Source organism: Oenanthe melanoleuca, chromosome 8, assembly GCF_029582105.1.
Source record: "Oenanthe melanoleuca isolate GR-GAL-2019-014 chromosome 8, OMel1.0, whole genome shotgun sequence".
In the NCBI taxonomy this organism is placed as follows: Eukaryota; Metazoa; Chordata; class Aves; order Passeriformes; family Muscicapidae; genus Oenanthe; species Oenanthe melanoleuca.
In genome coordinates, this window is record NC_079342.1 from 27,496,930 (window position 1) to 27,523,587 (window position 26,658).

The 26,658-nt window shown below is 42.0% G+C and overlaps 1 protein-coding gene across 1 annotated transcript in view; it reads left to right on the forward strand.

Moving 5' to 3' along the window:
* Nucleotides 1–3,692: 3,692 nt before the first annotated feature.
* ACBD6 (acyl-CoA binding domain containing 6) overlaps nt 3,693–26,658 on the forward strand; it is an 80,393-nt gene continuing 57,427 nt past the window's right edge. The window contains exons 1-3 of the mRNA XM_056497972.1: nt 3,693–3,753; nt 4,226–4,322; nt 22,115–22,200. Coding sequence (XP_056353947.1) covers nt 4,269–4,322; nt 22,115–22,200 — 140 coding nt within the window. The 5' untranslated portion in view covers nt 3,693–3,753; nt 4,226–4,268. The remainder of the gene's footprint in view (nt 3,754–4,225; nt 4,323–22,114; nt 22,201–26,658) is intronic.

Genomic DNA, 26,658 nt, shown 5'->3' on the forward strand with positions numbered 1-26,658 from the left:
TATCAGGATGCATAATGAGCTGCTAATATATTGCCCTGCTGGATGGTGGAATTGCTAGCACACCAAAGGTGCTGACTCAGATCTGTCCACTGTCCTTGATTTGGCATCCTTGTCTTTTCCCAGTTTAGTGTTTTGTGTCACTAAAGGCTTTGATTTAAGATACAGCACTGTCATAAAAGAGGTGACAGTAACAGCTGAGCTCTCTGTTAAAATACTGTATATTATTTATTTCCAGCTGTTTGGGTATATAGGCATTTTCCTGGAATTTTATTACCTTTTATTGGAGGCCATTTCAGGATTTTATTACTTTTCTCCCTGATTTTGTTTATATGTCAGAGACCTGAAAATAAGGGAATTGCTTAGTTGTCATCTCCAGTGAGGTTTTTAGAAGACGTTGCTGAGTTTATGACTCTGTCCCATAACAGGAGGAGCAGACCAGTCCACAAGGCTCTGGACTGAGACTGATTTTTCTTTCCTTCCACTATTTTCTGTATGGCTTTGGGCAAATCACTAGTCTGGACCTTGTGTCTGTAGTGGTGAAGTGAAGAGAGCACTTGCCTGTCATATGGAGAATGTCAAAATCAGAAGGTGCAGTACTGGAGACCAATGCAGCAGTGGTGATTTAGATAGGGGAGGGGATCCAGAACTTGCTGGAAATTATTGGACTGGGGAAACTGCCCTGCCAGGAGGAGGATGTGTCTGTGTAAATGCTGAGAGGTGCTGGCAAGCTGGAAGTCCAGTGCTGATGGCAAAACGGGGCCTGTACTGTCTCTGGGTGTGGGCTCAAGGATATAATACCAATTTCGCATGATGTCTTTCAGGTATTGTGGAATGTGATGCCACAAACCTGCCCCAAACACAGGAATTTCTGCCTGCAGCTTCTGTTGCATGGAACCATGCAATGGCACTGACTTGTTTATTACAGTGTGACTCTATCTCTCTGGGATATGCAGTCCCTTGGTCATCACCTTTTCTGTGACTGGTGTTTGCTTGTTCTTCCTTAGGCCCCATTTTCACTCAGGGCTATGGGCAGGAACAGGTAGGAATTGCCATCTTGAAAAGCAGTTTATTTTACTTGGCTTGTGCACAGTGAGAGCTCAGACCTGCTGTCCGTGGAGGTTCTGTTCCTGTTATTGCTCCACAGGGAGGCTTCAAATACAATTCACCTTACAAGAGTTACAATCAGGTAGGAATATTTGGCTGGAACACCCTGCTGTATAAATATGTTGGCAGAAAAATTAGCAAAAAGCCATTTAACCACCACCAGGGAGGGAGGACCAGTTGTGGAGTAAGGTGTGAGGAGAATCTCAAGGTTTCTCACAGTGTGGAGCAGCTGCTGAAGGTGTGTGGGGATGGTGAACAGCATTAACACATCTCTGAGCATCTCTCCCTCTTCTGAATGTCATTGACCTTCAGCTCTCAGGTGAAGGCCTCATCCAAGGTTTCCCAATTTATTTTGGTCACAGATGCAGTGACTGCAGACACTTTGGGGCTGCCTGGGTCACATTTGTGTGACTCAGGAGAATAGTGCCTGCAGGCAGCTCTGCATGCAGAAGCAATACCAGGAAGTTTTTAATGCATTCTGGCTGTCATGTTCTTTTAATGCAACTGATGAACTGTAAATGAGGAGCACTGAGCATCAAGTGACCAGTCAGCACCCTAGAGACCTTCAATAATTATTTTCTGGACACAGAATGAGCAAGTCTTAATTTAAAATACTGATAAAGGTTCTTGGCTTCATGCTGGCTATGGAGTAAAACAGCTTTAGAGGCCCTCTAGGGAAGTAGCAGGAGGACAGAGTACTGCTCAAAATTTTGCCTTTTTTGTCTGTATGGGCACTGTTTAACTCCCTCAGCTATCAGGCTCAGGTCCCCTTTTATGTTAAATTCCTCCCTAGTTTCTCCTGCATTGTGAGTCTTGCAACAAAAAGAGAGGAGCCAAAATCTTGTGTTTTATTCTTTCCAACAAAACCACCACAAGCCTTTTTAATGTACCTTAAAATAGCAAGCAGGGCACAAGTGCACTTTTTTCTCCTCTTGATGGATGAAATTTAACTACTGTTCCTTGATTTGTGTTACTATCAATATTACTAACAGTCTTCCCCAATACTAGAACAGCCTTTGAGTGCCAAATCTCCAGAGATGAAACTGCTGTCGTGTTTTGATGATGACAGTAGAAAATTAATATTAAAACAGATTTATTTTTTTTACCTATCTTGGCCAATTTTTTTCAGGTTGGCTGTTGAACTAAAGAATTGCCAAGCAGGCATTTTCCATAGAGATAATGAATTTGCATTTTATTCCCTAGTTCGTTTTGCTTTTTAAAACAAGTGGTCCAATCCACCTCAGAGCATAGAAAAAAACATTTAGACTACATGAATTGTGACTGATTTATAAAACTTAACTGTTGCTAGCCTCTTCTCCTATTTCTCCATGAAATGCAATATGTTGTTTTAAAGGCCAGCTAAGATGTTCTAATTTGGATGAATTGCTCACTGGGAGACAGTCAGATGTACAGAAAATTAATTTCAGTTACAGTTACTTATATTCTCTAACACTTTAAATGAAAACATAGTGTAACTAATAAATATCTCTCAGCATGGGCATGCTCTCTTTAAAGCCTGATTAATGCTTCCATCCTCAGCATAAAATCCCCACCCTGTTAAGGTGAAGAATTGTTAGTTGATTTAAGCACTTCACCTGCCTGAACACTTGAGCATATTTCATAAAACATTTGCTGCATGCAGTTTGGTTTTTTTTGGCTAACAAGACCTTTCTCCAGAAGCCTTTGCCCACCTCCAGAATGTACCTGTGTCCCCTCCCTGGGGTCCCCATCTGTGCTATGCCCTGTTTTAGGGGAACTTGCTATGGTAGCTGCTTCCCAGCAGCTGCTGCTGTGGTTCAGCTCTGACTTCCAGCCTTTCACCCATCATCCTTGTGTTAGAAAAATTTTGCACATGGAAAACTGACTGAATCCCACTGGCACCAAGTCTGCTTTGCACTGGCTATGACATCTATCTATCCCTGGGTTCTCATTCCCCTTCCTCCTTGTGTTTTTTAATTTCACCCCCACACACGTACATTTTAATTTCTGACAGATTGCTTCATCTCTGGCACTCAGGCCTTGACTTGTCTCTCATGCAGTGATTCCTGCAGCCAGGTGCCTCAGAGCAAATTCAGGAGCTGCCTGGCATTCCTTTGCTCCAAGTTTATCCCCTTGCCTTCCAGAGGACCTTAATTAAGCAATTATTATTATATATATTTTAATAAAGCAAAGTCTGTTTATGCGAGTTTCGTGCAGAAGCAGGTGAATTTCAGCCATAATGAATAATCATCTCTGTAGAAACCCTAATCAACAGAATTTTTCTTTATACTGGTGGAGGATGAGGCATTTGGCTGGATAATAAACATAACATTAGTGACAAATCACTCACTGGTTATCCCCGTGGGTAATGCATGCAAAAGAAATGAGCTGCACGACAAAATTGCTTCCTGTGCATCATGCAAAGAAAACCCATGGATGCAGAGGTGCTAAAGCTGGGGTAAGATGGGATCGAGGAAGTTGTTCCAAAAAAACCCTTTCTTCTGGCCTTATGACATGGTTACCTTGAAACCATCAGAACACAGAATTTTCTTTTCTCAAGTCCCCTTTGTTTTTTTTCTGACAGAAGAAAATTTCTTTTCTTTAGGTGAAACTTGGAACCTGTAACACCCCCAAGCCAAGCTTCTTTGATTTTGAGGGAAAGCAGAAATGGTAAGAGGAAATCCTTGTCATTCCTACAATTCTTACTCTACTTTTTGTTGCCTCTTGTCTCATCTGTTGACAAATTATGGACCATGGGGATGTCAGCTCGTAGAGTTGCCACTGAAATGGCTTTAAAATCCTTTGTTTAACAGGGAACTGTTTGCTGCTGTCCTGACACAGATGTGAAATCCCAGACTCCTGTATTTACTGTCTTCATCCAGAACTGGCATGCATACAGCAAAAATGTGGAAATAGCTGCAGCTCTGTGAACACAAACTGTGTTCCAGCCTGGATCATGATCCCCTGAAAGATCCTTTCACAACAGAGCTGCACTGACAGTGGCCATTCATGGCCTCAGAGCAAAGTTGACCATTTCAGGCTGAATGAAAGGATTTTACTGATCTGTTTGTCACTGATGTCACTATAAAAACACCTTGTGCTGTCTCTTAGGGGCTCACTGATGTTTTGCTGTTGCTCCTAGGGAGGCTTGGAAAGCCCTGGGAGATACCAGCCCTCACCAAGCTATGCAGGAGTACATTGCTGCAGTGAAAAAACTCGACCCCAGTTGGAATCCACAGGTAGGAAACGTGTAAATATCCTTCAGAAAACAAATCAGCATTTGTCTTTGTGAAGCTGACAATGGTTCAACTTCTCACAGCCTTTAATTGCTGCATGGCAAACTTCATTTGGAGCAGATTAAAGTCTAAATTCGTTTTTAAAACTCTCCTTTTGTTGTGACTGAAGCATGAAGAACCATCTCTTTCATTCATAATGATCTTCATTACAGGGAGCACATGCACAGGGTTGCTTTGGCTGTAGTGATCTAATTTATTTTGCTCTTATTGGTTCATGCTGTATTTAGCATGTAAAGATATTTTTTATCCTTTTCTCATCCTTCTCTTTTCAACTACTATTTAAATGTTGATCAATAGAAAGCAATCTCCATGAAAGTGACATGAACTGAATGATCAATTCTAAAAATGTTTCCTTTTTGTTTCCATGCAGCAAATTACCAAATCTGATTATGATTAGGTACTCCAACAGAACAAGTCTGTATCTGTATTATAGGGAGACTGTACTGTCATTTTAATTAATTTGTCTTTCATCTACCAGGTTTATTACTTGATTGAATCCTTAAGGATATCTCCTGTTTATAGACTGACTTTTATACCATTTTTAAAGAGGATTGCTCTTTAAAAAGAGCACTTTTTAGAAAAAGTATAGCCTTTGGAAATAAAGTGGAGATATTTCACTAATAGTAAAATGCTGAAGGCATGGTAATTTCTTCTCATGGTAGGAAATTTGTTCTGTGCTCCTTTGGAAGCAAAATCTTGTGTGGGCCCAATCCTATGAATCATGAATTTGATTATGAGTTGTTTTCTGATGCTGTTCTTGAGATTTAAGGTTTATTTTTTTTTCACTTGTTCATGTTTCATGCCATTCATAGTGTTTTTGCAGCAAAGAAAGGTTATCATTTAGAAAAAAATCCTTTTTTATGCCCTTGGAGAAAATAAGATTTTTTTTGCAGTGCAGTTAGCCAAAATTGGCTGCTTGCTTGAGTAAATTCTTGCCCAGGCTAAAATTCTCATACAGAAATAATGTAATTTATAAAAATCTATGTATAATCCTGAATGAAGTAAGTGTCAAGTGAAACACATGATTATTAATTAAATAGTGAAAAAAATAATTCAAACAAAATACTCAGTGCTTTCCTAAGCTAATTTTTCAGTGTGGTGACAGACTTAGCTTTTTGGGTTTTCCCTTTACTTCCTTGCCTCAGAGAAATACTATTAGAGTTGTGAGCTTCAGGTTAGAAAACTGACAGCCAAGAAAGAGGAGTAATATGTGTTTATAATACAAATATTTTAAAGAACCCATACAGTAAACAAAGAAAGGTTGGCAGCACTGTTCCTCCCCTCTTCACCTAAGGTGAAAAGGTTACCTTAGCAGAAAATGTAATTTAAAAGTCAGCATTGAAATAAAAGTGGCTTTGCTTCCTTCACAAGAATTCACTTGTCCTTCTTATTACATCATCCTTTTAATTCCACTTTTATAGGATGAAAATTCTCTCAGGAGTCCTCTCTGATGCATCTCATGCTGCTCTCCTGTTTTTCCCTCTCCCCATCAAATCCAAGTTCTTGAGCCACAAGAGGGAGCTCTGTTCTTTAAAATGATGGAGATGCATGTGTCAGGGGATGGAGATAAAGTAGCTGCTTTAGTCCTCAAATTTCGAATTGGATTTATAGAAAAGAGCAGGGGGTACATTACAAGGTGCTTCATCACTGTCATTGTATCTCCTTTTCATGCTCACATTCTCATCTGCTGGGTTCCTTCAGATTTTTCTCACATTCTGTAGATTGTGAATGAAACACTTCAAATGCTTGGTTAAGAGCATTATGAAGTACACATTACAAATTTGAAAAGTTTGGCTTTCTTATCCTTATGAATCATAAATAGTAATTACAGTACAAAAATGTTCAATTTCTTATTGTGCATCCTCGTGAATTGTGCTATTTTAAAACTTTCTCAATGTTCCCAACTTTTTCTTCAACCATTCATCTCATCTGTAAAGTTGTTCTTTTGTGTTATTTTAAACTCTCCTCAGTATCCTGTTTCATATATTTGCAAAGGGGCTTTGTTAGCTGGATCCTTTAGTAAAATTTAAGCTTAAAACTGCTTATTTTTTTCATAGGTTCATTTTTTCCTCAGCATATTTGCTGCTAGTCTGCAGCCTTCAGACTGTCAGTGTATTTGTTAATAAACAGAATGGAAGTAAATGAAGTATTTCTTTTGCAGTCCAAATAGATCCACTTCTTCATTCTTTTTTCTTGTTTCTCCATTGATTCATTCTTTTATATTGAAGTTTCTTTATTAGTACACTTCCAGCATCAGATTTACCTGCTTTAATTTAGTATCTTTGTTTTGGATGGGGAAAAAAATACAAAAGTAGGACTGCCCTGAATTCATGTCCAGAAGCAGTGAGAACTCTTAACAGCAGCGCAAATCTCACCTGCTGCTTCCTGTTCCTGCACTGACTTTGGAGTACCCACACTTCATTAGGAGACAGCTGAATGTGGAGAGGCAGCAGCATAGCTGTTCTCTGCTCTCTGAAGTTTGTGTGCCATTTTTGACAGCATCTGCTTGGCTATTTCCAGTGTGGTTTAATTTCTTTTTCACCCTTGCTCCCTGCAGATTATCTCATAGTCCTGCCTAATCTCCTCTTTCAGAGCTTTGTCTAAAATCTGGGAAGAAATTATTGTACTGCACTTAGTTACAGCAATTTTATTTGCTGAAAAGTGTTTAAAATTAACAGGTACCCTTGAGGATATTTGAGGTGAGGTCCGTTGTCTTTACATCCATGAAGCCACGGGAATCTCATGGCTGTGTTTGTCTAGAACCAGTGATTACAATTGCCTTTCAGGATGTTTTGCAATTCAGCCCTTCTGTGTTGGCATGGTCTTATTATGTGCTGTGGCTTGTTTTGTTGCTTTTCCCAAGAACAGCTGTTAGTAGGAGGTCAGGAATATTCTTTTCCATGCTGTCTCCTTCTCCTCTTGATGCAGTCTTCCTTCGTCATCTTCTACCTTTTAGCACATCTTTTGTTTCTTGTGAGTCATTCCTTTCAGTCTGAAGTTCCAGGCAGTGGAAAGGTAATTGCTTGGACCAGCTCAGCTCTATTTGCATATTTTAGAGACATCACCTGTCCTTCAAGTCTATTCACTCTTCCTCCAGAACAGAGAATAATTTATGAAGCCATTCTTTTGCATTCTCCAGCCTGAAACAAACATTTCATGCCGTCAACACCTCCCACTGCTCCGAGTCCTTTACAAAGGAAGATGTGTCCTGGCTGCTTCTCCACTCCCATGTTCACCTGTCCTCTTCCTGCTTTACTGGCACCGAGTGACAGTCACTTTTGGTGGCTTTGGCTGGCGTGAGTGTGATGGTGGCGCTCACCTGCCCTCCCTGCCAGCCACTGCGTGTGTGCCCCTCTGGCTCTGCATTCCCACTGCCTCAGCAGTGGGCTCAGGGATCTGGGGAATGTCACCTTTAGATGGGTTTCAGGCACCTTCATGCAGTCACTTTGTTCTCATGTGCATCACTGCATAATTGTGCACTTCAGTATTGCAGCTTTTGAGAGTCGTAGTTGCTGTTTACACACATTTCAAAATTCTCATCTCTCTTGTGTATTGGATATCACAAATCCCCACTGGCTTTAAGTATCCAGGTTTTCCAAACCCAAAGGAGCAGAAGCAGGCCAGCACTTCTTTTCTTAGCAGCATAGAAGATGTCCCTTCCATGGAAATGCTGTGGCAGGGGCCATGGGTGGAGTGTGACACGACACTGCAGCAGGGTGGCCAGGAGCTTCTATTGATCCCTTGTAACGAGATGGTTATATGGCACAGCTCAAACAATAAAAATAAATAATAAAAAAAGCATCCAGATTTGCTCAGCACATTTAGCCTTCCATTTGCTGATTGCAATTTTGGCATCGCTCGGTTCTAAATATTTCCTTTTCCTATTTCTTATATTGCCTATTTACCAGTTCCAATCTGAACAGCTTGTCACTACTAACTTCAGTGGCATCCTTTCCTAAACACTTAGGTGCCTCTTCCTATTTGCTTTGAAACTCACTGGAGGACTTAAAGATTTTCTATTTATGTATCAAAGTTTAAAAAGTTGGCATTTTAACTTGTTTGACTCAGCTTCACCAATAATGCAGTTAGTAAGATTTCTGCTGTGTAATGAGGAAAGTTGGAGATCAGGAATCTGAAGAGCAAAGACTTCCCTCTAAGGGAAAAAGAGCTCCATCTCAAAGGAAATAGGCATTGACCAAACATCTTTTTAGGCTCTTGAAGGTGTGAAGTCCCAGTTGTTTACAGGGGAGAAAGTTGGCTGTGTATTTGTTAAGTACTATTCTGTGCCTTGTTTGAGTAGGGAAGGATTTAATTCTCTGTACTCTGGCCCAAATAGTGAATGGAAATAAAATCTCTCCTTTGCTGGGTTGGTGTGAGAGCACCAGGTGCTGCCAGGAGAGGACCCTTGGGAAACAAAAAGGATCATGGAACAGAGAACAAACTTCAGAGTGAATAAAATAGCAAATGCACGATTGTTGCAGGCTTGAAGCAGTCCAGTAAGCTGGAAGACCTTTGGGAATAAAATAAATGGATTTGTCCATTGGGTGTTTTTGCAGGAAGTACTGCAGGGGGCAATATTTGATAAGGTGGGTAGCCAGGTACCTTGTGCCCAGGGCTGGACTCCACCCCTTCTGCCTTCTGGTGAAATAACCTTTCTATGTCACATTTATGAGCAAGTTGAAACTAAAATGTGGGAAAGAGAATTTGCAGTTCAGAGATACAGTTAAAAGCAGGAGAAACAATACCCAGATTTGCAGAAGAGCTGAGGTCTATGTGTGCTTTTGGCAGGTTGCACCAGGTGTTAACTGAATTATTTTAACAATTAATTTAAATTTATGAGCCTCTTGTATTTAATTAAGCTCTCCAGAGCAACTTAGATCTCTGTAGTGTAGAATCTCCAAGAGAACTAAAAAATTTCTGTCATGACTCAAATACAAACTCTGTTTCTGATGACATTAAAAAAAAAAATTGGAAATCAAAACTTGAATTTTTCTAAAATTTGGATTCATTGCTCAAGTCTGCCCTGTTGACATATGAAACAAGAAGCTTTCATCTTTTGCAGGATTTATGTCTGGTCAACTTCTAAGAATTAGATTAGTGGCTGGTAAATGCAGTTTCAGGTTGAAATCTGTGGATTTCTTGGTTAGTTCCGCAGGCTAGTGGAATTTCTTCTGGAAATTAAGAAATGCCTTAGAAAAACTGTTGTCTGTAAACAAAATGAGTGCACCCATCATGTTTTCCTGTTTTGTCTATCAGTCAAACAGATGTCTCCCTTGATAATCTGGCCCAGCAGCCACTGTTTGTGCTTGGGAAAGAGCAGCAGAGTGGTGTGGTCAGGATTACAAGGGGGATGGGAAGAGCAGGAAGGGAAAAGACCTGTTTGGGTCTCTCTCTGCCTGTCACCAGCAGCAGTGAGCTCACATACCTGCTTTGTTTGGGGGAATATCTCAATTTATGGCTTGCTGTGCTGTGAGGTCAAAAACTTTGAAAAATAGCGACTTTATTTCTTTTGTGGTATAAAAGCAATTTAATTGCATCGTGTAAAGTGGGCACTAATCAAATTATGGCTGTGCTCCCTAAAGCTTGCTGTCCTGTGCTAATGCAGCACACTGGGAAGAGGAGCTGAGGAACAGTGCTGCAGGGGCTTTGCTCTGCTCAGTTCTTTGTATGCATCCTGCTCTGGCACTTCATCCTTAGGGAATTTCATATCTGACTTTTTGTTTGCCTTTTTTTACCCAAATGTTGTTGATAACAATAATAATAATTTCTAGCAAAATATGGACAACAAAGATCACGGTTTGCTCTACTTTTTTTTTTTTTCTTTTTTTTCTTTTTTGAAAGCTCTTATTTCAGTGGTGACCACATTGGAAGAAGCCTATCACTGAAACAATTTGTAAACTCTCATCAAGCTCTTCCCCTTTGAAAACAAAACAGAACCAAGCCAAACCATCAAACCTGTATTTTTAAAATTATTATTCTTTTAACAGAAAACAAAGCACTAGAAATTAGGTTTAAAACCATAAAATTGATCCAACCCAGGCTTCTGGCTTTGGGGCATGTAAAGCTACAGTGTCTTCTGGTTTTAGACAGACTGCTGAGTTGTTTTTTTGTAAACCATGTTGAGGCATGTAATAGTTTTTGAGGGGTTTTATATCCTGAGAAGGTTTAGATCTTAACACACAGAGGGATTCTTCTGCCCTGCTGCCTTTTGCCAGCTGTATGAGGGACAATCTCCAGCATGCAAGTGGAATTAGTGGAGGATGCAGTTATTTATATGGTTCACAAAACCTTTCAGTTTGTGTACACCTCACTCCTACTTGTGAGACTAGAGGTGGAGTGACCCACTTTGTTTTATCCAAGTTGGAAAAAAGGCACTTTGTTATCTGCAAAATTAGACTGAAGTGCTTTGCTTTTGGAGCATGCTTTCAGAACCAGTTTTGCTTATTAGCAAGGGGATGTTTTGTAGTTCCTTTAGTGTCAGAAACTAAAATAGCACACTACGAACATGAACTAAATTTCCCCATTCTTCTGCAATAAAGGTGGGTAGTGTTGCTTTGCTGCATCTTCTCATGAGGAGTGTGTGCTGATGCTTCAAGTCCTTGATACAGATCCTACTCACAAACTAAGCTGTCCATAGGTGATTTGCTGCCTTTCTGTCCCTGCCTTTGCAAGTAACTCACCTGCCAGGCATTGGGGTGCTGTGCTGGTGGGGCTGAGATTTTGGCTGTGGACAAGTTTGATCAATCACAGGATTTTTTCTCTCCTGCAGCCTTTTATTGTAGAGCACAAAGCAAAATGCCAGACCCACACTGAGATTTTCAGTTGTCTGGAATTGTGGCTCTGGCAAGCTGTGCAGAAGTGAAGAAGTTAAAATGAACCAGCATCTCATAGTAGAAATATAAACAGCTGGAATATGTGTCAGCCTCCCACCCCCTGGGAGTCTGTTGGATTGTTCTCTTTGATTTTACATCTCTGCAGAAATTTATCGTCTCAGCTCCTTTTATTTATGACATTCTGATCCTCGACCAAGCGATTGATTGAAATACAGCAGTGCCAAGCTACAAGTCTGTATTTCAGAGAGGCTGAGGTTTAGGAAGCAAACCAGAAATGTGGTTGTGGATTGAAGGCTGCACTGGAATCCTGTACAGAGGTTGCCCACATTTCTACACCCCTAAGCTTCTTCAAAAGAGAGAGTTATCATGACAAGGGTTATGCCTCTTCTCTCTCCCTCCTTTTAAGCTGCCTGTTCTTGCTGAAAACATACTGTATGTTAAATATGCAATCTTCCAGCCCTCCAAGGGCTAACTTTGGCTTGCAGAGATGCTAGTCCTCATTTTTCCAGCTCAGATCCGGCTGTGTTGATGCACTCTGTTGTTAGTGTGCTGTGAGTAGCATAACTTATTCTCTTGCAGATACTAGGATGTAACAGTAGTGAATTTGAGAATTCCAACCAAGAAATTTTGGGGGGGAGGGGGGGGTATGTCACAATTAGTGATTTTGATTAAATATTTATATTTAAATGTTTTTGTTTTTAATACATCACTGAATTAATTTTCACTGATTGCAGAAATATTGCACTGATTACAGAAATACTGCAGAATATACTACTTGGGATGTATTCAGACAAAAAGAATAATTAGAGGCATAGCTCTGCCTTGCTGAGTGTGCTGCTGCAGCAAAGTGAAGTGTGTGGCATTCCAGCATCATGATTCCTGGCTTTCAGGTGGATGAAGACACTGCATGCTAACCAGATACACCAGAGGCAATTAAAAAAAGAAAAAAAGAGCAAGTAAATTTATAAATATATAATCTCAAACTACTGGCGTACAGAGATGACAAGATGCAACAGAGTGAGACAAAACACTTTACTGTGTAACTTTCTGTGCAGCAGGGAATTTACTGCTTTTTTCTTACCCCTGTAATCATTGTCCAGAAGTAACAGGTTCTGCTTTCTAGTTGCAGTCCCACAGCACCTGGTTCTTCTGTGGTCCCACAGCTGTGGGATTGGAAGCATGGGATGCAGCTGAGCTCTGGGATCTTAAAGCTTCATCTGAGCAATTGCTCTCCTAGCTGAGAAACCATCTCTGTGTCAGGGAAGGACCTGATCACCAGATCAGGTGTCAGTTGCTGCAGATTCTCTGCTGAAGGTTGTTGCTTCTGTGGCTGAGTTGACAGAAAATAGTTAAATACTGATATTCCCAGGGAGGGCCCAAGACCTTGGCTTAAACTGAGATGGCAGGGTTAAATTTGTTAAAATTTCGAACCAGAAGCTGAGATGCAGCCAGAGGTGCCCTCTGTCATTTCTGCCTTGGGGTGGCAGTTTCTGGCAAGGCAAGGAAGGTGTTTGAATGCCAAGTGCAGTTTTCATTTGTTGCAGATTTTAGCAGCAATGCTGCTGCTCCTCAGTCACAAAAATGTGAATGACAAAAGCATTGAAAAGCTCATTTTTGTGAAGTAGCTGTGTGAGGCTAGAAGCAGGAAAGAGCAGTGTTCTGACAAGAGAAGTGACTCTACCAGCAGTCAAGACTTTCCTGTGAGGTTCATTTCTGTACTGAAGACTCCTCTGGCTAAAACAAATGAGTACATGATGCTTTTGATACTGCTGACATGACAAAACTGGGAGCTGGAAAAGCTGCAGGATGGGCTGGCAGAGGAGAGGTGTTCAAGCAAGTTGGAAGCTGCCATAGGCAGTTCAGGAGCTTGGGGCAGAGAGCAGAGCCTCTGGTGGAACAGGAAGTTTGGAAGGGGAGGAAAGATAAATAGGAAATTGCAAGGTGAGGTGAGAAGGACCAGGAGGGCAAGATCTGCTCTCTCTGCACCCAGTTTTATCTAGGGTTGGAACTAGCTGCCCTTTAAGGTGCTTTCCTACTCAAACCATTCTGTGGTTCTGTGATGATTCCTGCTGCCCAGGTTGCTTCCTAAGCAGGAGGGAACCTTCCTGGCACCCATGGATCCCAATGTTTTCCTGGAGTGCCCAGAAACATGGAAAAGTCCTGTCTCTTGGAATAGCCAACTGAGGTGGCAAGTGAGGGTGGAGGAGCAGGGACTGACTCCTCTGCTTGTGGCACTTGGTGGACATTCCAGGGGGGGGCTTTGAATTGCTCTGCTGTCCTTTTGGGACCTGTGGCAGCCTCTCCTCAAACTCCTGCTCCTGTTTTGGCCAGCAGCCCACCAGGCTGGGTAGGCAGTGTGACTGTTTTAAATGTGAAGGGCTCAACCTCTAATTAAAAAAAATAAAATCAGCTTTTCCCAAGTAATTGAAGCTGTTGCAAGACTCTCAGCTTGAAGTGTCAGGAACTTGGGTAGAAATTTAAGGTTTATCTTACTGTGGAATTTGTAATACATTGATTTAGGTGTGGAGCTGTAGACATTTACTTTAAAGTATTCAGGCACAGTAAGGGTCTGTGTACCCTGCATGTACATGCAGAGCAAAGGCTGGTTTAAGAAAGAGAGTGTGTTACTTAAGAATAGCATATGCTTTTGGGTAGGAGAAACCAGTTGTAATTGTTGTGTGTACAGCATAAGCTATAGCATAATTGAGCTGTTTCTTTAGTGAAAATACTGCCTTTTGAGTTAGAAAAAGGTTAAATGGTTATGTTTAGCTTGCTCTTTACAGGAAATATCAAGGAAGTATTGAGTGTAATTACTGGAGATTAAGATTTTGTTTGGATGTTAACTGTCACTGGTTAATGTCATGTAAACACTATTTGTCTCTTAGATTGGAAAAAGTTTTCCTTTAAAAGGCAGCTATTGCCACCTGCTTGGATACTTGGACACTGTTGTACCTAATTACTCCTGTTCTAAGGAAAGGTGGCACTCCTCAAACGACTCTGGAGAATCCTGTAGGTACTTTGAGCTGAACTAAGCAACACAAAGGCAGGGAAAGGCTTGGGCACAGCCCCAGTGCTCAGCATGGATGCTGTTCCACAGGCATCTGCTTCCAGAGCCTGCATCCTTCTGGCTGAGCCTGCCAAGGGTTGCACTGCACGTTTGGAAACTTTCTTGTTCCTGCTTGGGACCAGTAAAGATCTCTTCATTCTGCCATTTCTGTGCCTGCAGACCTCATAAATCCACCCTCTGCCTTCACAACCAAGATGTGCTGCAGGGAACAAATGTCCATGGCACTGGTCAAGCAGCCTCAGAGCTGTTCCTTTTGCCAGTGGAGATGTTGGCCACTGCAGTCGTGTCTGGCCCAGTGTCACTCCAGAAAGCAGAGGATGGCTGCTGATGTCCTTTATTTTTCAAAAGTTAGGGTTCCCTTCAGTTTTCAGGCTTCACTTGTTTCATCCCAAGCCATAGAGTTGTTCAGTATTTCCAGCTTGGCTTAGGATATGTTTCTTGCTCCTACAAATGTCTGTGTAAATCTCTATAAATATCTTGTATTAGATTGACAAAAACCCCCCAGCAATTACAAGGCTGTGTTTGTATCTGTAGCTTGGTCCCCTCTGCTTGGGCATGTGTGGATTTTCATACAGGTGATGGGACAGAAGGGATTGATATTGATTGCTCCAGGACTGACCTGGTTTCCATCACACTGGAAGGGTCCAAACAGTGCCACTTCACCCTTTGGTCTGCAGACACTGGGAATCTGCAAGTTTTGGCAGAGTCCATGAAAAGAATGTGAATAAAGGAGCCTGCTGGTCATCACGTGTTTGCCACCTCCATATCTGCTCTTCCTTTTAAAAAAACTGCTCCACAAACCAAAAAATGTGGGAAGCCATTGCTTTAGGGCTTTTTATTGAGCATACTATTTCCTTCCACACATATGCTAAAATGTGTACAGTGAGTCATGTAATCAGAGTTCCTAGCAAGCATAAAACTTGCTCAAAATTATATTATGCATTTTACATTTATTTCCCTTCCCCTGACTGTGATTATGGTGCAGTTATTAATTAAGTCGTTATAGTTAAATGAGTAATCTGCAAGGCTTTGCTTTAGATCACAGCACTGTTTAACTATGACATTACTTATAGTATGTTTGTTTTTATTTTTTGACTGGAATCTAGAAAATATTTTCCCTGTCTTAAATTGTGTTTTTAAAGGGAAATTATGTGATGAGACTTAAAGGAACTACAAAACTTTACCTACACATTATTGGAATATTAACTAAACTTCCCCTTCAATATTTCAAACAAAAATAAAACCCCACCTCAACCCCACGTTATCCTTCAGTGTGCTGCCATTTTTCACGGGCAGTTTGCTCAGATTGTTCAGATCCTCAGTGGGCTCTTGAAAAGGCTCCAGGTGCTGAGTCATGTGCACGCTCGGCCGAGCTGCTGCTGGGAGCCAAGGATGGTTGAGAGAGGAATATTAAAATAGTCTGTTTATGACAGTCATTAATAGGACTGGTGTGGAGGGTTCGGCAGCCTTTTGTGAAAGGTGGCTTTGCAGAGGCTGCCTCAGCCAGGAGGGATTTGTATCTTATTTGGGTGTTACTGCTTTACCCTGGTCAGTAAAGAGCGGTGAGAAATGCTGAGCTCATATCTTAGTCAGGAAGGATTTGATGAATTTAAGCCATGTCAAACGATGCCCAATTTTATAAGTGGTTAAAGATCTATTTCCTGTAGTAGCATTACCTCCAAAGGGTTAATTTTGCCTTCGCTCCCGCTTCCCGCAGGTAGCGCGAAGTTCAGCCGAGCTGTGCAGTCAGATGGATACAGGTGGAAAATACCTTTGGAAGAGAGCATTGTTTGTCCTCATTTCACGGCTCATTAGCCGCGCTGCCGGAGGAGCCTCCCGCATTGTTCGGGGTCAGCAGCCTCCCGCGGCGCGGGGGGACAAGGGACATCTCCTCCCCATCCAGGGCTCCCACCTTCGGACCACCTGCGTTTGGGGCGGAGAGCACCCTCCTCCCCTTGGTTCTCCTGGCACGGGCTTTAACTAGCAAAGGAAAAGACGGCAGCAATTACGGCACACACAATTAACGAGCTTCTAATCTCCAGCCTTGTGTGTAATTGCTGCTGTCAAATACAATTAGTCTCTGCCCAAGTTCCCTTCCCAGGGGGATGGCCAGGCCGTGGCACACAGGGAGAGGAGGGGGCCGAGTGTTTGAAACTTTAGGAGAGTTTACATTTTCTTGTTGTCTCCCTAATAATCCTCACACCTCAAATAGAGAAATGTTAATCCAGAGCATTAGGGGAACATGGTGGCCAGCAGAGCAGGTCTGCTCTTGTGTCTGAAGTGTCTTCTGCAAAATTTCTCACCTGAGACTATACCAGCTTAATCACACTTCAATCAGCACATGTCAGGGATTTACTGGTACCTTCCTGTGAGCCTGACAGGGTTCCAGCATGTCACCTGTCCTGCCAGAACAACACACTGGAGTTGCTACACCTCCCAGGTGTAGTTCAGGAAACTGGGACATGGGCCAGGGTTTCTCCTACCCCTGCCAAGCAGATTTCTGTGAGCATCCAGCAATTGTAGCTACTCCAGGCTTGGTGGCTCAGAACCCTTAGTTGCATTTCAAGCCCTGCAGCACTTTAAAGCCATGACAGATTTTGGTGGCTCCTGAAGGCTGCCACATTCCTGCCAAGGAGAGTGTTTCACCAGTCTGCTGCTGTGTGTGCACCTTGCAGAGAGGTACAGAGCAAGGTGACATGTCCCTGTCCCCAGGCCTGGGTTCTGTGCCTAGCCATGCAGGAAAGCCAGGGAATGTGCCAGGCTGACACCTGCACTGGAGGAACAGGTGAGCTGGAGAGAGGAGAATTGAGCAGCACAAATGCAGACTGGAATCTGCACTACTACACATTTGCTGCTGTGGAAACGCTTGAGAAGCTTTGACTGGAGTAATTTTGTTAGGAGTATTTATTGTCTGCATCCCACAAAGCTGGATTACAGCTGCTGCTCTGACTCAAGCTGCATCGGGCTCAGAAAAAGAGGAAAATAATACAAATTGTGCAAACTTCTTCCATGTGGTGTGGTGGCTCAGGTGTGAGATCCTCATGCATCACTCTTGTTTAAGTTGTCTCACTTTCCTGTTTCCAAGGTGCATGATGGTGAAAAACCTCAGTCTTTACCATTTTGAGGTATTAGCCAGGGTAACTTTGAAGATAAGTATTTTGATGAGATGAACCTTTTTTTTTTTTTTTTTTTTTGCTGACGGCTTTCTCTTTTTTTTTAAAATATGTATTTATGAGAAGTTATTTAAAGGTTTTGGGTGTGGAGAAAAGCCAGAGTGAGATGTGAGGGAATTGGGGGGATGATAGGTGTGCAGTGCAGCACAGCCACGTGCATTGCCAGATAGCTATTGCTGTGTTTGCTGGGTGTCTGGGCATGCAAAACCAGCCAGGCAGAGTTCCCATGTTGCTCTGGATAAAACAGGGGATGCCCTAAATTTAACCCATGCCTGGGATCTAGCTGTTCTGTTAACTCGAAATTATTGTCTTCCAGTTTTTAAAGGCTTTACTGAAAGTTGTGCTGTTCCTGCTGTTGTGTAGTATTTCTGTAGGACTTCTCTGTACCTTCTTCTGTCAGAATTAGGAGTCCCTTGCCCTGCATGTAAATAGCTGTGTCCCATTCCATCCCAGCTAATCACTGAGAGTGAGTTCATTTGCATCTCTTTGGCTACTTCTGCCTCTTGAGCTTGAAGTGGGTCATTGGGAGGACCCATGAATTTGCCATCTTGTTAAATCTGTTGTAGCCTGTTTTGAGTTGATTGGAACAAAGCTTGGGTGTGGAAATGAAAAACAAACAATTCCTGTCCTGTCAGGGATAGAGCAAGAGAGTGATCCACCAAACCAGCCCACATCAGGAAACTTCTGCTCCTCCTCTTAAATGATAATTTTCATCCTGCTCCCCAAAAATGCCAAAGTAGAAATGGATCATGTTGCGATCATGGGAGAGTTTTGTGACAAAACCCTCACAAAGAAAATGCTTGTCTGTAATTGCTTTGCATTTCCATAATGCTTAGTATGATAAAATCATCTTCTCTTTCTCCTTTACTTTTCAATCGTGATTAGGCTTTAATGTTGTTAAAGCTTATAAGTGAGCTTGAGCCACTCCTGTTGAAGAGAAGATGGAGCTGAAATTTTCAGTGAGGCATTGGACAGGGTTTTTAATGTGTCTGTCATTATATGTTAACCTCTGAACTGGGACACGACGTCTGTTTTATGGCTGACAACAATTTAAAAGTATACATCTTGACATGGTGGATAAAGGAAGAAGGGGGAGTGGGGAAAAAAAAAGAATTAATGATGTTAGCAAATATTAGTCCCTGTATTTCCATTTTGCTCCGAAAGTGGCTGTCAGGCTTTGAGGCTGCCTGGAGCAGCATTGCCAGTGACAGGCAGCCAGGATGTGATTGTCCCTGGGATCGAGCTGGGCTCTTATTGACAAATCCAGTGCACTGAGGCAGGGACGAGGATGCTCCACTGTCTGTTCCTGGAGGAGTGTGGCTTTTCTCCTGGCATTCCTGGTGACATTTGAGGATAGTTCTGGGCTTAGTGGAGTTCCCTGCGCCAGTCCCTGAGCCAGGGGAGTTGAAGATGTCTCTTCAGGAGTATGTTTGCTGCATACTGAAGCCCAGATTTGCCTGTGATTTATGCTGGTTTTGGGCAGCCAGACCCACCCATCAAACTTAACTGTCACAGGAGCAGTGACTTTGACATCAGCCTTAATTGTACACCAGCCACAAAGAATCAGTGGGCAAAGGGAAAACATGAGAAATTTCACTGTTTAAGGCATGTCTTACACTTCTCTGTTGTCTTTTCACCTATTTCTTACATGGCACTGCCTGTTCTTTGGCATGCAAGTGCAATCCTCTGAGGTGTCTTTCCGTGCCATCCCAAATTCCTCTTTATTCCCACAGTTTTTAACTGGCATTTTAAGAGCAATCTCTTGTCCTCATGGAGTCCATAGCAATTTTGCTTTTCCTACAGGGCCTCTCTTGCATGGTCCAACTGCAGATACTACTGCTGTCGTCTCCCTTGGCTTCAGGTTCTAAATTGTGGATGCCTTGGATCAATCATCCTGTTCCTTAACTATCATTAGTTACATGTGCATCTGCAGTGCTTTTGGACAGCACTGCCAGCAGTGAAAGAAATGGAGCTGGCTTAATTGAGAGTCACATAGTTAATTATTAGTACCTTTTTAACAGAGGAGACAGGAAATTTGCAGTGTCAGTTTTTAATTTCATTGTGGTTTGTGGGGTAATGTGACTTTAAACTCATGAGTCACTATCTGCATATAGGTAGCCCTAAAAGCCCTCTTTTGCTATAAAAATGTCAAGAGATTTAAGAAGGAAAAGGGCATCTGTGTGCTACTGATCCCTTCAGCCAGAATGAACAAATAAAAACACCAGTTGCTGTCCATGCTGTCAGTAGCTGTGACGTGATTTGGAGTGAACTGCTGCTTCTTGCCCCACTTTTTGTGTCACTGAGTTTGGAACACCGTGCTCAGATATTGTGTGGAAGTTCTGGCAGGCTGGGCAGCAAGGATTTTGGAAATGAGCAGATGAGCTCATGGATAGGCAGGTTGTCAAAGGCACCTGGAAAGAAACCAGTTTGTATCTGTGCTACAGCAGAATTAACTTTTTTGGGAAGCTTGGACATATTCCCCTTTGAAAGTCCAGTGAGGATGAATGGTGGAGCCTTGTCTCTGTCTTCATAATAACTGAGAAAACAGAATCTTTTCCTGGACCTTCCTTATAAACTTCTTCTACATATCAAGGACTGGGATGGAATAAGCTTGCTTCAACATTCATACATTGAATATTGAATTACCTATTTCTGTGTGAAAGAGATGAGATAAAAGCTACTTGGACAAAGTAACTTGTATATATGGATTAAAAGCCAGAGAAGTTTTTGCCTGAGTGTTTTTGGGAAAGCCTTTATCACTAAGTTTCCTGATGACCTTATGTGTACTCAATCAACGTGATTAATCTTTGGTAGAAATGCATTTGTTGTGCAAAGAAGGTGAACTTAATTCTAGAAATCTTTTTTTTTTTTTTTTTTAACAATTTCTGCCTCTAGATAGATTAAATTTATTTTTCAAATGTTTTTTCTGACTTGGAAAAAAGGCACAAAGAACTAGAATGGGAAGAGATATAAGAATATAGATTAATTTTTTTTCCAGTTTCTGACACTGAATGCCCATCATCTCTCAGTATCAGGCAGGATAGACTAGTAGTGAGTATAGCTTGCTTGTATAGGAAAAACTCCTCTGTGCACTTTCAGGTGATCTGAAATTAATATTATTTAATTAGTGGAATATAAGTAATTGATGGACAGTAAGGTTACCAGCTAAATAATTTTTAAGAGGAGCACTGCACTGTAAAGACTGAAGCCCTTTCTTTTGAAGAATGGAGAACTTCATGTCACCTTCTACTCTAAATTAGAGAGAGCCTGCTTGCCATGGAGTAGTCTCCAAAGCCAATTTCCTTTTGGTGTGTTCTTATAAAGAAGTGTGTCTGTGATACCTGCAAACCTAATGTTACAGCTTTGGGCTGGTACAGGAGAACTGAAAGGTGGAACTGGTTGGCTCAAACTGGGCAGAGTGTAAAAGTAAATGTATTATAGGGAACTAGTAGATTGATTTAATACAAAAGTAACCTGAGGAGTGGGAAGAAAGACAAATGTAAGTATATTTTATTTTTTTAAAAATCAGCATCTTCCTAGGTAGAATTCTGATGGGACAGCAATGCTTTTGGGTGTAATGAAGCTGATGAGAGGGATGGAGCACCTCTCCTGTGTGGAAAGGCTGAGGGAACTGGAATTGTTCAGCCAGGGCAAGAGAAGTCTTCAGGGTGATCTAAATGTGGCCTTCCAGTACCTGAAGGGAATCTACAAGGAAGATGCAGAAAGACTATTTACAATAGTTGGAGTGACAGGACAAGGGTGAATGACTTCAATTTGAGAGTAGGTTTAGATTAGATATCAGCAAAAAATTATTCCCTGTGATGGTGGGGAGGCCCTGGCACAGGCTGCCCAGAGAAACTGTGGCTGCCCCATTTCTGGGAGTGCTCCAGGTTGAATGGGGCTTGGAGCACCCTGGTCTAGTAGAAGGTGTCCCTGCTCATGACAGGACTGTGAAACTAGATCATTTTTAAGGTCTATTCCAACCCAAATCATTCTATGATTCTGTGTATTGCTGCTACAGAGCATCTGCAAGAGTCTAGGACTTCGCTCCTGATTTTTTCACCCTAGGTGTGACACTCTGCCATCACAGAAAGCCTCAAACCTGTCCACTGGCAGCAGCAAGTTGCAATTAATGGGCTGCTTTTGCAAGGAATTGCTGCTGCAAATTCCAAACCAGTTTTGGCTGCTTATCTGTAAACCAAAATACCTAATGCTGTGGAAGAGATGGGGTTTCTGGTTCCCTGCACCCCCTAATTAGGTCAGGCTTTCAGACAGCAGGCACTTACCCTGCTGAAAGTCTGGCATCAGTGTAAAGTCAGGCAATTGAAGATCCCAGGCTGCAGGATGGTTTTTTGAAAAGGTAGGCCTGGGGCTCCATATCGATCAATCATTATTCTAATTGTTCATTTCTATTATGGTGGGAATCATTCAGAATCCTAGAGTTCCTGGGAGTAAATCATTTGGAAATGCTGCCCATTATAAAATTTAATTTTAAATCTATATTAAATAGATTTATAAAGGCAAGCTTTGCAATCTTGTAACAGAATATTATGCTGCCTCACAGAGGTTCAGCTTTCGGGTCCTGAGAGGCAAGGGCTGGGAATGAGAGTTGGGAATATGGTGGGAGCCAGGATGATGGACCAATCTTTCTTTTTCTTTCAGACAACAGAGAAGAGGGGAAAGGAGAGCAAAACTGTGTTTGGAGGCCCAGTCGTCAGCTCATTATATCAAGAAGAGGAAATAATCAGGTGATTATCTGTGCTGGAATTCAGTTGAAAACAGTGTTTTTCTAATGCCATTTTGTTCAGCTTTTTTTTTTTTTTTTTTTTTTTTTTTTAATATTGCACAAGTGTGGTGGCAGCTACAACAGGATAATAAATGACAGGAAAGAACTTTTCAGGTCCATAATCATTTAAATCAATATCTGCCTGTATCATTGCCAGGTAGTAACCTTTCCCTAGCACAAGCTGTGGGGGAAGGGCAAGGCTTCCCATTTTTCAGTTATATGGCTTAAAAAAAAAGTAATATTGGATATTTTTAATAGAAAGCTATTCAGGCACTACCTTTTTCAAATGGTTATTTCTTTACCAATACATTCATTAGGGACTGTTCAGTGAAGGTTTTAGTGTTGGACAATGTTTGCCTTCAGGGACAGTTTGTGCCTTATATCAAATTAATTTTTTTTCTAGGCTCTGCAGCTAGAAAAGCCAGCTCTGCAATTTACTGAACTAGAGTGGCTGCTACTTAAAACTGTCAAGGTGCAAGTAGTAAGTGACATTAGCTACTGAATAAGGACACCTGGATAGTTTTTGTTTGGTTTATTTTTTTGCTGTTCCAGGCTACTTATTATGAGTATAATATTAAACTCCAATAGCTAAATGATTTTGTGGAGGAAATTTTAGAATAGTGTATCATATTTTTAGTTAAAATGAACAGTCAGAGAAGACTAAATTTTTGACAGTGTTTTCTGTCACATAGTCAGCCATTTACATGTGTATGATCCCATTTTTTAATTAATTTCTTGCATCTTTTTACATCCAAGAAGTGTAAACACTGATTTCTTGACATGCATTCTGCAGCTGAGAACTTCCCTAAAGAGTTAAAACTCTAGCACAGCTTTTCTTTGACTTGTTGTCACAAACCAACGAACAGAAATTTGACCAGGTGGCTCCAAACCCTTTGCAGAGGGCTCAGGTAGGAATGGAGGCAGCTGATGTAAGCAGGCAGGGTGGCAGCTGTGTGCTTGGCAGCAATGCAGGCATTTCCCTCGGGGTTGCAATCCACTTCAGAGTGGAGTGGAGTACTTGGCCAGAAATAGCTTCCTTCCCTTGCATGGAGAGCCAGCACTTCTTTGACTTGCCCTGGCCCTTGAGCAGGAGTGGTCAGGTGTGACCTTGGTTTAACACACTGTTTGAGGAATGGCACTTCTGGCCACCAGCTCCATTTTTGTCTCTGCTCCATCAGTGCAGGTCTCAGTCAACATCCTTGATCTCACAGTTTGGCTTTGTGGTTTATATCCTGTTCAAGTTCTCCTTTTAGGGGTAGAGCATATCCCTACAGTGCTGTCAGAGTCTTGGTTATGCCAAGTGCTGCCTTATGCCCTTTCTTGGGTTTGAAATACAGCATATGGTACAGAAAACCAGAGTTTGCTCTGGTTGACTTGACCACCCTAAGTCTTTTCATATGTTTGTTTTCCTTTCCAAGAGTACAGCTGCAAATACTTTTTTCCAAACATACCATGATGAACATAGATGCTGTTTGTTTAGCACAGCACAGCTGTCCTTACAAATGAGGCTGTAGTCAGGTATAGTCTCCTGCACAGCTGGAATAGGGTGATTCTGCTGAAATTTGTTGAACAAAGTGTCCTGACTCTGCTGGCAGAGTGGAGACTCAGGTAGTCCATCAGCTCAATTCGACTCCCAGGCATCAGTGTCTTCCTTACAAGACATGAATGAGCAAGTGTCACCATCATCTACCCACAGAGTTGTACAGCTTCACGTTTCCTGGTTCTTTTGTCTGCCGTTCATTCTCTTCCTGGAACAGGGAATAAACACTCAAGTATAGGCACATCTCTAGTATGATAATTCCACAAATAAAAGAAAGCATAGCCTAAACAGCAAAAGTGCTCTGGTACCAAACCTGCAAGCAGATAAACCAAAGAGGGAGTGGCTCTAAACATTAGGTTTGCTGTCTGAGTTTGTCTAGAGCAAGTATTGGTTTCATAGCAGTACCTGAGAAGGGTTGGAAGCCTTTTGTGAGGCTGTGAGTGGTTACTTACAAAAACATAAGCTTAGCATTCAGTAATACTTCATAAAACAGAATGTTATTGTAAAAAAATAAGGCATTTTCTGTAGAGGAAGAACATGGAAAATTTTAAGGGGAGAGAAACTTGGTTAGCTTGAGCCAAGATGTGTTAAAGGACATTGGTGGTTCTGGGTAAGTCCTGTGCTGTCAGTTCAGTGTATATATGTGTGCTGCCTCAAAACCTGCTGTTTGAGAAAAGAGACTTTGATGCAGACTCTTTTATTGACTGAGTTGTCCATGGTTGTCTGAAACTTTGCAAAAAGCTTGCAAAAATTTGAACAGAAATCAAACCACTTTAGTTTGTTTCCCAGCGCTGTTGATAGGATAAGTATTTTCTTGTTACAGGATCACTAAAGAAGCCCAAAATAAGTAAGGAAAACCCCTTATTTGGTGTACCAAAAGCTAAAACCCGAGTCCTCATCAGCCCTGAATCCTGACAGATTGCTGGAAGCAATTTCTCAGCCAATATTACTCTGCCAAGCACAGCCTACCTTGTGCCCTTTAGGATTCTGCTGATCCAAAGGCAGGAAAAGGCTGCTGATTTATCTGGAGCCACAACCTCAGCTTGCACCAGGAGATAGACAAGAATGCAAGTGCAGAATTTTGAAGGGTCACCTAAGCAGGTCCACTTTTATTCTTTACCAGTACCTTTTGAACCATTTATCAAACGATTAAAGACCTCCAAGCTGTTGTTGTGTAGTACAAAGAGGAGAGGTTTTGTTTTAAATAGAATAAACCCCTAGTTTTCCATCAGCAGTGGTTAGCAACAAAGCAGCAGTGCCATTGATTTCAAACTGAGTATCTAAAATTATGCCTAAATAATGCTTACATTCTTTTTGTGAAATGAAGTGCTTGGGGTTTAGGATGCAGATCTGTAAATGATGGACAAAGTGAAGTTACCATATCCTGCCCTAAAGTGGATGAGCAGTAGGAGGAACTCGGGTTGTGCCAGGGCTGATATTTTTTCTTATCACTAATTATCTCAAATGTTTCTAATTGAGAACAAGATAGAAAAATGGTCAGTCTGGCTCATAGTACATTGCACTGATTCCAAATAAATTCAAGAGCATCCACAGAAACAGGTTATACCAATCTAATTAAATCAATTTAGAAAGAGATTCGGTTTAATCAGTGCAATTTGTGTGTTCATAGATCAGCCCTCAAATCAGGAGAAGGTCTCTTGAGCTAATGAGGCGTAGCAGTTATTTACTTTGGGGTACTGGGCACTGGTCATCAATTAAGAGTCATTAATAAACCCTGGCAATAAAGAGCTCAAGTACCCCCAGTGAGTAATGGGGAGCAGTTGCAGGATGTATTAGCATAGTGCTCTGCCTCTGGGTTTCTCTGCAAATCACTTATCTCCCCTCGGGCATTGCATAAAACTCCTGTGTGCTGGTGACTGATGATGGGACTTGGAGGTTCCCTTGGAAGGAAAAATTTAGAAATTGTGAGTGCTTTCAGGCTGGGAATCGTGGTGGTTTGTTTTGGTTTTTTTTACTGCTACATAAAGCTTTATGTCCCTTTTCTGGTCTTATTACCAGAACAAAGCAGTAGTAGTGGAGCTCTTTCATGATCAAAGCACTATAATTGGAGTTTCACAAACCTGAGAAATGACCAGTGATCTGAGATTGACTGATATGTTACCAGTATAAATCTCATCCAAGACACAATCTGAGAGACACGCCAAAAATACCATAGCCTTAGAAATCCAGCTTAATTTTTCAGTATTTTTTTAAAGCCAGGGCAAGGAGTAGGCAGTTTATAAGTGTTTTCAGGAAACAAATACATTGATTTGGCAGGTGGAGAATGAGAAATAACATTGCCAAATGTCTGTGTCCCTTTCCACTTCCACTGGGGGCAGCCCTCCTGCACTGTGCCACGAGCTGCTTCCTCAGGGCATGCCAGGATGGGAATGGCATCTGCCAGTCAGCACAGAGCCTCCCTGAGTTGGGATTACACTTCTTCCATCCAGAGGGATGCTGAAAAGTCCCTTTTCTGGTCGAAACTACCACCCTTCCCCAGACATTTGGGAGCAACTCCAAACATGAGTGGGGCAGCATTTCGGATGTGGGTGGGGAGCGGGCACCCCTGGTGTGCAGGACCTGCCTGACGCTGTGCAATCCATCAGAATTGTATTAATCCCACTAACGCAGCCGCCATCTGGTCCCGCTGCCGGGCCGGCTCGCGCGAGCCCCCGTGATGGATGGCCCTGGGAATTGATTAGTTGTTGTGCGAGACAAATGAACTGTTTTGGCAGAAAATACCAGAGGTCGCTGCATGTGGTCAGGCACAAAGGCTGCTGAATTTTAAAGAGCTGCTTCCAGCATCCATTGCAAGGATGCTGCTTCAGAGCAGCGATGGCTTTGGGGATGAGCCCAGTACTCTGGAGCATGGTTGGGGTT